The 10,411-nt window shown below is 62.3% G+C and overlaps 1 protein-coding gene across 1 annotated transcript; it reads right to left on the minus strand.

Annotated features, from left to right (window-relative positions):
* Positions 1-837: 837 nt before the first annotated feature.
* Positions 838-8,848, minus strand: TMPRSS6 (transmembrane serine protease 6; the record flags this gene model as incomplete). Its single annotated transcript, XM_006108925.3, has 8 exons — positions 838-1,070; positions 1,619-1,755; positions 3,451-3,722; positions 5,450-5,618; positions 5,927-6,043; positions 7,227-7,340; positions 8,237-8,335; positions 8,703-8,848. Coding segments are annotated over 8 exons (1,213 nt in total), but the record flags the coding sequence as incomplete, so codon positions are not given.
* Positions 8,849-10,411: the final 1,563 nt, after the last annotated feature.

Below are 10,411 nucleotides of genomic sequence, written 5' to 3' on the forward strand. Positions count from 1 at the left end.
CAGCCTCAGCCCACTGTCCAGATGACCCTCTGCTGGCTGGCTTCATGCTGCTGCTCGAGGCCTCCCCTGCTCCATCCCAACCCCCTAGGACACCCCTGCTCCCTGCTATGACAACTCTTGGTTGCCTCCACCCCTCCCTGTTGCTCTGTCCTCTGCCCCAAGTCCCAGGAAACAGAACCACCCAGCACCTGTCCCGCCTTCTCTTAGAGCCTAGAGTAGACTCTGGCTTCTCTTTCCTGCCCTGCCAGGACCGTCCCCACCCCAGCTGGCCAGTTCCTTCCCCTCCCTAGTCCTGCTGAGGTCGGTGCCTAGGGCCCCATTCAATCTCAAAACAGGGCCTTGGGTCAGAGGTTTTATTCCAGGCAGCTGAGCTCACCGCCAGGCCAGCCAGAGTGGGCAGTGGAGGCCCAGGGGCAGGGAGGGTGTGGCCCAGGCTCCACCCGCCTTTGGCTCACAGTGGCAGCTGGCCTGCTTGGCGGTCTCCGCTCTGAGGGCCCCTCAGGGGCACCTCCCACCCCCACCTCTCAAGTTAGGCCGGGGTGTCACAGCCTGGAATCTGCTCTCTGGAGTGGGTGCTCCCAAGCAGCCGCTGCACTGGGGGTGGGGTGGGGGTGGGGCTCAGACACTCCTTCTGGGACCTGGAAGCCACATCATCACTGTGGAGCAGTCCCCCCCACCCCAAGTTAGGGGGGACAGGGCAGGGAGAGAGAATCGGGAGCCTGGTGACCATGTCAGGCACGCTGGGAAAGTACTGACCAGCTGCAGGCCCTCCTCCCTGGGTGTGCCTCCGGGGGGATGCCAGGGAGCAGGCTGGGGGACAAGATGCCACTCTGGCTCCCACAGGGCCCCGCTGCCTCAGAATACTTGTTCCCCGCTTGATGGGTGCCCTGAGCTCTGCAGGGGGCAGCTCCTCAGGTCAGCACCTGCTGGATCCAGCCAATCACACCTGTGATGCGGGTGTAGACGCCAAAGTAGTTGGGCCGGCCGCAGCCCAGGCCCCAGCTGACCAGCCCCGCCAGGAACCAGCGGCCACTGGGCTCCCTGCACACCAGTGGACCGCCCGAGTCGCCCTGAAAGGGGAGAGGAGAGATAGGGCTACGTCAGGGCAGGGTGCCCGCTCCAGGGCAGGTGCTGGCTGTTGGGGGTTTCTGGGTGACAGCAAGAAGGCCGAATTCCCTCTTGAAGCCTTGGCTTCCCTGGGCCCTTGGCCTGGCCTCCAGCATGTCCTGACTGGCCTGGAACTGTGGGCGGGGGGATGTGTGTGTGTGTGTGTGTGTGTGTGTGTGTGTGTGTGTATCCACACACCCCGTCCACCCTTGCCTCTTTCTGGGGCTCCTAGTCCTCTCTCCTGTGTCACCTCGGGCAAACTGCCTTGCGGTGGGCGAGGAGCAGAACTGGGTTCGAGCCTCAGACCTGCCTGCCCACCACAGTCTCTTCTGATCTGTGGGCCTACAACCCGGGGCAAGTCCCTCAACCTCCTGGAGCCTCGGTTTTGTCATCTGTAAAGTGGGGACAGCCACCGCCACCTTGCTGGGGGCAAGCTGATGTGAGCAGAGGGCCAGACCCTGGGTGATGGGCGCGTCACCCTCCCCCCGTGTCCCCCAGCCCCGGGAGTCACCTGGCAGGCGTCCTTCTTGCCCTTGTGGTAGCCGGCACACAGCATGCGGGGCGTCACCTGGTAGCGGTAGGCCTCACTGCACAGGTCCTGCGTGATCAGCTGCACGTCCACCTTCTGCAGGCCGTTGCTGATGGGGCCTGCCCGGTGTGCGGGGTCAAGGCCAGAGGGCAGAGGTGAGAAGATCCAAGGCGCCCCGGAGTCCCCGCCCTTCCTTCCACTGTTCCCTTGGCATCCCAGGAGCCCCTCTCCTGCCCTGCCCACCCCTGCACCTCCGCCTCATGGTCACTCTGTTCGGGCTCCTCCCCTGTGTGGCCCACGGGCACAGAGTCCCTGCCCAGAGCCTGTATGGACGGGTGTCTTCTCCAGCTGCTCCTCCCCTTCTGCCTCCTGCTTGAGCCCCATGTCACCTCCCCTCTGCTCTGGGACAGCCCCGGGATTCTCCAGAGCACACGTCTGACCCCCCCCCCCCACCCCCGCCACGCGCCCTCGAAAACTCTCAGCGCCGGCCCCTGTCCAACCCAGCGCTTCTTCGCGGGGCTCGAGGGCTGCGTGCGGGACCCAGGAGGCTCCAGCGTGCCCTGTGCCTGGTCTCCCTCAGAAACCTGTTCGCCCGGGGAGGGCCCGCCACCAATGTTTCTCTCCGTGCCCTCGGCGGGTCTGAAACACAAGGCAAGGTCCTGGCCGCAGGTCCTCAACCAGCTCCCCTGCCTGCTCCCCGCGGGCGCTCAGCGTGATGCCTTCCTGGGGGTGCCTTTCCCTCCGCGGGCACTGCCAGCTCACGCTCCTCCCTCAGCCTAGGCCTCCCCTGGACGCCTGCTCGGGGCTGCCTGCACCTGCCCGCCCAGGTCAGCTCTTAGCACTGTCTCCCCAGCGGATGCTCTCTCTCCATCTTCCTACCCCTCAGCCCAGCTCCATGTGTGGCATGTCGTGGCTGCTCCTCACTGGGTCGTGGGATGCAGACGGATGAATGGATGAGCGAGGGAGCCAGCCCTTGCTTTCCCACTGCCCTCCCTCATCCTCCGGGGAGGTCACCGTTCATCGAGCCTGTTTCCTCATTTATGAATGATTCTGACAGTGCTGCCTCCACATTGTAAGTCACTGCACACCTTCTAAAAGCCACCACCATGGAGGGCACAGGGCCTGGCTGGAGTTCTGCCAGCCCAGGCCCGGTTCACAGGACGGAGAGGTGGCCTCTAGGAGAGCCGCCCGGTCAGGTTAGGCAGGAAGGGGAGGAATCCTCTGTGCTGAGAGGCCGTAGCAGGAACAGCATGGGCTCTGGGGCCAGGCAGTCCTGGGATCCAGTCTCTGCTCCAGCCCTCTCTGCCTATGTGTCTTTGGCAACAGCTAAATGTCTCTGAGCCTCAGTTTCCCCATCCATAAAATGGGGCCGTACTACTTACCCTAGGGTTATTGCATGGATTAAATTAAATCATGTTCCCCTAAAATCAAACCTTAATTAAAAGCCTCTCCTGCCTTGCCCCCCAACACACACACACACACACACACACACACACCCCTCCACCTTCCCACCCCAACTCCAAGGAGCAGAGGGTTGAGCTTGCCTGTGGGCTGTGGGCCCCTGGCTGCCCCTTTACCCCACACAGAACCAAGATAACCTCCCATGACCTCGGTTCTCCTTAAATGCCCTTCCAGGAGGAAGGCAAGGGCCAGGAGGGCAGGAGCCCACAGGTAGTAAAAGATTGTTTTGTTCTGTGAAATCCAGCCGGACTTACTCCTGGGACTTGCAGGCCTCAGGGTGGAGCCCTGGGCCCCTTGCCCCGCCCCCCTCTAGGCTAGACACTGGGGGAGGCCCACCCCGAAGGCCTGCTCACCCCCCTCTCGTAGGGCGCCCCAGCCCGTGATCCAGCAGTGCAGGCCCGGCTCAAAGAAGTGGGAGCGCGCAGGCAGGCAGACGGGGCGGACGGCGGAGGAGCGCACCACGGGGTGGTCCAGCTGCAGCAGGGCCACGTCGTAGTCGTGGCTGTCCTCCTCGTGGTACGGGTGCAGGAGCAGGCGGCTCACCTTGAAGGACACCTCGCCCGGCCAGCGTGAGCTCTGCCACACCTTGCCCAGGAACACCGTCCACAGCGCCGGGGAGGCCATGCTGGGGGCGGGAGGGGGTCCGCTCAGCAGTGGCCTTTCCTGTGCCAGTTCCTTAGAGTAGCCGGGCTTCACACCCCGGCCCCCCGGCCCCCGGACATGGTCCCCACACCCATCCCCTCCTGCTCTGTGAGGCCAGGCAGCTGGAGGCTGGCGCAGTGTTCACTGTCCACGCTGGAGCCCGCCTGCCTGGGTTCCAGCACCGGCTCCATACGTTCCTAGATGTGTGTGTGCCTGTCTAAGCCTCAGTCTCCTTATCTGTGAAATGGGAATAGCATCTTCTACTCAGGTTTTCAGGGGGAATGTAGTAAGACTGTAGGTAAAAATATTAACACAGTGTTGGGGCCCGGCCAACGTGGCTCAGTGGTTGAGCGTCGACCTATGAACCAGGAGGTCACGGTTTGATTCCCGGTCAGGGCACATGCCCAGGTTATGGGCTCCATCCCCAGTGCGGGGCGTGCAGAAGGCAGCCGATCAATGATTCTCTCTCATCATTGATGTTTCTAGCTCTCTCTCTTCCTCTCCGAAATCAATAAAACAAAACAAAACACAGTGCTGGGCACCTGACAAGGGCCTCTCCTTTCATCTGTGTGCTTTATAGGCGGGGCTGCTGGGAACCCCTGAGGCTCCTCAGTCCTCCCTGGGGGATGGGTGGGGAGGGAGTGAGTGTGGAGGGATCGCAGACTGGGCCTCGCAGACCCCCGGAGGCCAGGGCAGCGGCCAGGTCAGCCTTTACCTTTCAGGCAGAGGGGAGCCAGGGGTGGAGTGAAAAAGGGAGGAGGCCGGACCGCACTCAGAAAGGGTCCCCAGGGAACCTGGGCCAAGGAGGCAGAAGGGAGCAGGCTATGGGCTGTGGGGCCCAGCATGGATGGGCAGTGGTGAGGGTTCGCCCGGAACACTGAGAGACTTCGGTCCGGCTCTGACGTGAGGAGGAGGGACGCCCTGTGCTGCCAAGTCCTAGGTTGGGGACTGCGTAGCCCCAGGGCGGAAGGGGGGTTGTGGGGAGAGGAGTCCGGGGCTGGCCGTGCGGGGGAGGGGTCTGGGGACCCGGAAGATAGGCCCGGGGTGAAAGGGGGACATGGTAAGCCAGCACCATGCACGCGGGGAAGATGTCTGTGAGGCGGGGTGAGATGTCCCCTTGGGGGTGTGCCTGGGGGAGAGGGGTCTGCTCTCTGCTGTACCCCAGTGTCAGCCACCGCCCCTGGCGCGTACAGGAGCACAACACACGTTGCTGAGTGGATGCATGAGCGAGTGAATGCCTGAAAGGCTGACCCAACTTAAAACAAGATGCCAGCCCGACCGGTGTGACTCAGAGGTCGAGCACCGACCTTTACACCAGAAGGTCACGGGGATATTCCCGGTCAGGGCACATGCCTGGGTTGCAGGTTCGATCCCGGGTAGCGGGTGTACAGGAGGCAGCCGTTCAATGATTCTCTCTCATCATTGATGTTTCTATCTCTCCCTCTCCCTTCCTCTCTGACATCAATAAAAATATATTTTAAAAAACAAAACCAGATACCGAAAGGAGAGCACAGAGAGGTTGAGCCACCTGTCCAGGGCCACAGAGCATGTTTGCGGCGGAGCCAAGACTGAACCCAAGTGTGGAAACAGCCATTTGGGGGGCTCCTCACCAACCTTTGCTCTGTGTGCTTAGAGTGTAGGGACACCGGGCCTCCTTGCACGGCCTTCCCTGCCCCCCTCTTATGGCCTCGTCCCCACACCCCCCCTCACCTGTCCTCCTGGAAGCAGTGGGCAGCTGTTATCACCCAGCGGTCAGCGATGAGGGCCCCCCCGCAGATGTGTCGGCCCCGAACCTGGAGGCTGGCCTGCCACGGCCACTCACCCTCTGAGGACACGGCCCCGCCCACAATGCGGCCAGAGGGACCCTGGAGGCCACAGTCTGGGGGTGGGGAGGGGGACAGGGAGGGGCAGGAAGGAGGCCAGTGGGCACAAAGACAGAGAGAGACAGAGAAAGGGGAGGGAGAGCGAAGGGAGACACAGAGAAAGAATGAAGGACGGAGTGAGGGGGCAGAGGTGGGAGAGAGAGACAGGTGGACACGTGGTGAGCTTTCCCTCCTGCTTCGGGTGTGGGCACCTCCCTCTCTCCCTCCCTCCCTCCCTCCCTCCCACGCTCTAGGGCCCAGTGGGTGGAGAGGGCCTCTGCCCACCCCACCCGTCCGTGCCCGGGCCGCAGGCAGGGCGGCTCACCACAGTGCTGCTCATCGGAGCCGTCCCTGCAGTCGGGCCGCCCGTCACACTGCGGGTTGGGCTTCTTCACGCAGCTGCGGTCCTCACACTGGAAGGTGAACGTCCCGCAGGGCACCCCTGGGATAGAGGGGGTGGGGGCAGGGCACAGAGGATGGGTCCCCGAGCCCAAGCGAGCCTCCAATCGAGGCCCCGGGAGACGAAGCCTGGAAGAGCCAGGAGGTGACTGCTGAGGGTCTCGTGAGCCAAGGAGGTTCCCTGAGGCTCCCTCCGCGTCTCCTAAGGGCAGGCTGTGGCCCTCCTCCCCGCCCCGCCCCGCCCGACTGTCCTGTTGAGAGCAGGGCTCTGTCTCCCTCTCAGACGGGGCCCCCGACCCTAGGGCCAGGCCCCCCACTTCGCTGTGGTGCCCAAAGGCAGAACTGCGCCTCCCCTTTCAGACTGGGCTCTGCACTCAGCCCGGCAGACCTCCGGCCCTGGCCCCACCCAGCCGCCCACCTGCCCCTCACTGCTCCGCCTCCTGGCCTCCTTGCCTCCTGTTTGAATGTCATGTCTCCTCAAAGCCCAGTTCCAAGCCTGCCTCCCCTAGGAAGCCTCCCCCGCCTGCGCTCCCCACCCTCCGCTCTCCCCATGTTACTGGACATAGTGTCCAGAAGGCTTTGGGCAGAGAGAACCACCCATCATGTCTTCCTACCAACAGATGGTCCCCAGAGGGCAGGGGTCATATCTCTGGTGTCTTTCATTCCCACTGCCTCCCTCTCCCTCACCTATCACTGGGTAGTCTGCAAGTGTTGGTTGGCTGGATGGATGGATGGATGGATGGATAAACCAATAGACACAGAGAGATGATTGGGAAGACCAACAAATGGGTGGATTGATGGTCCAGTGGGGAGAGTGACAAACAGGTAGAAGGAGGGATAACTGAGTGGATGTAAAGACCAATGCATAGACAGGTAGTTGGAGAGATCAGTGGATGGGTGCACGGATGGAGGATGGGACAATGGACATACAGATAGTTGGGTAAACAAATAAATGGGTAGATTGGTGGTTCAGTGGATAGGGAGGTGGTTGGGCAGGCCAATGACGGATAAATGAATGGGTATACACTCAACTTCTGGTTGGAGAGATCAGAAGATGGATGGATGGATGGACGGATGGACATGTAGGCATACACACAGATGGGTTGGTAAGTATTTGGACAAGAGAGCAGAAACCGTTGCCAGAGAAGCGTGCCGAAGGGCTGGGCTGTCTGGCTGAGACCCACTCTTTGGTTTCCCTCTAGACGCCTGGTCACACCCCACCCTACCTTCCTGGCACTGCTCTTCATCACTTCCGTTGAGACAGTCAGGCTGCCCATCGCAGACCCTGGATAGGGGGACGCACGTGCTGTCCTCTTGGCACTGGAATGTGGCTCTGCAAACTGTGGGGACACGGGGGGCCGATAGGGGGAGCCAGAGGGACAGGCTGGGCTTTGCCTTGCCTGTAGAACATGGATTGCCCCTCACAATGGCAAATCTCTCTCCAGCTCCTTTATGCTAGAGTTTCACAGCAGCCTGGTGAGAGACCCTATTTCATTGATGAAAACAGGAGTGAAGTGACGTGTCCACGGTCAGCTGGCTCAGCCGGAAGTGGAAGCCAGATGTTCTGGTTACAAATGAGGCGGCTTTCCCAGCACCCAGACAGGCTCACCCCAGAGAAAGGTACACGCCCTTCCATCCGCGTCTCTCCCTTTGATGGGACAGAGAGGAGGGAGGTCTGGGGGTCAGACCAGAACAGGTTGCCCTGATGGTGAGGATCGGAACTCAGGATCAGAGGAAGAGGTTTTTATTCCAAGAGGCTTGGAGACCACCAGGCCCCTGAGCTCTTCCGCAGGGCTGGGCAACTCCAATTAGACTTGGCAATTCCAGTCTGAACCCCTGAGGTGGAGGGTGAGAACCCATTCAAGGGAGGGAGATGGTGGCTCTGCCCTGGGCACCAGGGTCTGCCTGCCCCTGCGTAACAGCCTCTCCTCCCGGGCCCACCTCGGTTCCTTCCCGGCTGGCTGCTGGGACAGAGGCTGGGGGTGATGGCCAGGGGGGGAGAAGCCCCGAGATGGGAGTCAGGAGACCTGGTCCCAGTTTGTCCCCACCACTGCCCCATGGGAGGAGGCTTGCCCACTCTGTGCCCCCATCTTCCATCTCAGCACAGAGAGGGCACCCCACTTCCGGGATGCTGATATCGGGAATTGCACGTGGGGGTCTCTACTCAGAAGGGTGGGCTCAGCCGGGTGCAGAGAAGGCGAGGGGAGAGGAGGGGTGCCACAGGCCGACAGCTCACCGCAGTTTCTCTCGTCCAGGCCGCTGGGGCAGTCCTTGACCCCGTCGCAGGCGGGCACGCAGAGTCCGTTCACAGAGCAGAGGAACTCTCCAGGGCACGCTGCGGGGAGGGTGCCATTAGGGTGTGTCATTGTGAAAACGTGCAGATGCAGCCTCTGTGAGCCTCACTGCACCCCCATGTACACATGCTGTGGACATGGTCCATGCGGAATCCATGTCCAGTCTCACACATGCAGCACACACACAGGTATGTATGAGTGTGTATACCTTGTGAACACACGCGGCTGCTTTGCTTACACATGTGGGCACACACAAAGCTGCATATGCGTCTACACACACATGTTCACAGGCACACGTGCACACACACACTCCCTTTGCCTAGCCCCTAGGCACTCCCAGGGATGGCAGAGGCTGGAGGAAGCTGGGGGGCTGTGGGGGGCTGCCTCGCCCCAGCGGCTCGTACTCACGATCCGACTGGTTGTACAGGCCGTAGTGCACCTGCACGCCGGGCCCGGTGAGGGAGATCTGGGAGGTGAAGTTGATGGTGATGCCGGTGCTGGCCACCACGGGGATCCTCTCAGCGTAGGGCTGCAGCGTGCGCAGGCCACACAAGCTGGGGCGACAAGAGACACACTCAGGGCCCCGTGGGTCTGTCCAAAGGAAGGGGCGGCCTGGGCCCCGTGCGGACAGGGCAAGGACAGGGCAGCCACAGAGGACGGGGGAGCTGCACCCCCTCCTCTGTCTTGATTTTCCCCGTGGGTGGCCTCTCCCTCCCAGAACCATCTTCAGAAAGCAGCCTGGCTAGGTCACTCCCCTGCTCACAACCGGCAATGGCTCCCACTGCCTGCAGGATGCAGCTCAAGTCTGGACTCCAGTCCCCGTGACTAGCAAGTTAGGGTCCCTCTCGGACCCCCACTTTCCTCTCTTATGAAATAAGGGCCATTTGGTCTGTTGACCTGAAATCTAACAAAAGGGCTCCAGCGTGTTGGGAGAAGAAGCGCCGACTATTCCCCTCTGTGGACAGGAGAGGGCAGCCGCCTTGTGCTGGGGGGTTGCGGGGGGGTGTGGAGGGGGAGCCGCTCCCGCTCAGGCACTGTCCCTCCCACAGAGACACCTGCATAGCCCTCTGGTCCCCCCGTGACCCTCTGGGCATGAGGGAGGGACCGTCCTGCTCCGGGGCCACTAGTGCAGTGCTGATGGGGTGCCCCTTCTCTGTGCCTGGTCACACCCGGGGGACCATCCCCCAGCCATGAGCACCCCCACACCCCTCCCTGCCAAGAAGTTGCTCTTGTTTCCCCGGAACCTCCCCGGAGAGGCAGCGTTCTCCCCAGAGAAGAGGTAGGAACCCTGGCATCGCACAGTGGGGCACAGGGAGCTCACCCACAGGGCGCCGGGGTGGCCCTCGCCTCACAGAGCAAGTGGGTGCACTTTCATGGAGTGGACGAAACCACACCCCGGAGCAGCGGGACCCTCCCCGGAGAGAAGTGTGGGGCTCCCTGCCTTCCCAGGTGGGACACCCTCACGGAACAGATGGGATGCTCCTGGGAACGCCCCACAGGGAAGGGGGTCCCTTCGCAGAGCAAGTAGGAACGCCTTCATAGGTGCGGGGAGCACAGCCAGACCCGGGTGGAAAGAGTCCGGAGAGGGCAAAAGTGCCCCAGCAGAGAAGGTGGGGGGAAGTCAAGCAGGTGGGAAGGCCCCAAAGCATGCTGGGAACATCCCACTGAGCAGGTCACTTCCCAGGCACCGGGCACTTCCTCCGAACTTCCAGAACACGCTAAGCACTTCCGTGCATCACCCAGTGAGTTCACCAAGGAGCCAGGGAGGACGCGCTGGGGGGCTACGTTAACCTCTCCAAGCCTGGGCTGGGGCTGGGGCCGGGGCTGGGGCTGGGGCTGGGGCTGGGGCTGCAGCTGCGCGCGGCTGGGCCTATCCCACCCCTCCCTCAGCAGCTGCACATGGCAAGGCCTCACTGTACGGGGATCTGAGGGTCTCGAAGCAACGTCACCCTGTGAGGGAGGAATAGTTCCCAAGGCGAGAACCCAGCCTCCTCGGGACCCAGGAGGACACACCCAGCCTGCACAGGAGGAGGTGGGCCCCCCACACTCACTGCAACGCCAGCTTCAGGGGTGAGCCCTCACGTTCCCCGTGTCCCCCCCACAGTCCTGGCCAAAGG

The sequence above is a fragment of the Myotis lucifugus genome, unplaced genomic scaffold, assembly GCF_000147115.1.
Source record: "Myotis lucifugus unplaced genomic scaffold, Myoluc2.0 scaffold_4354, whole genome shotgun sequence".
NCBI classification, from domain to species: domain Eukaryota; kingdom Metazoa; phylum Chordata; class Mammalia; order Chiroptera; family Vespertilionidae; genus Myotis; species Myotis lucifugus.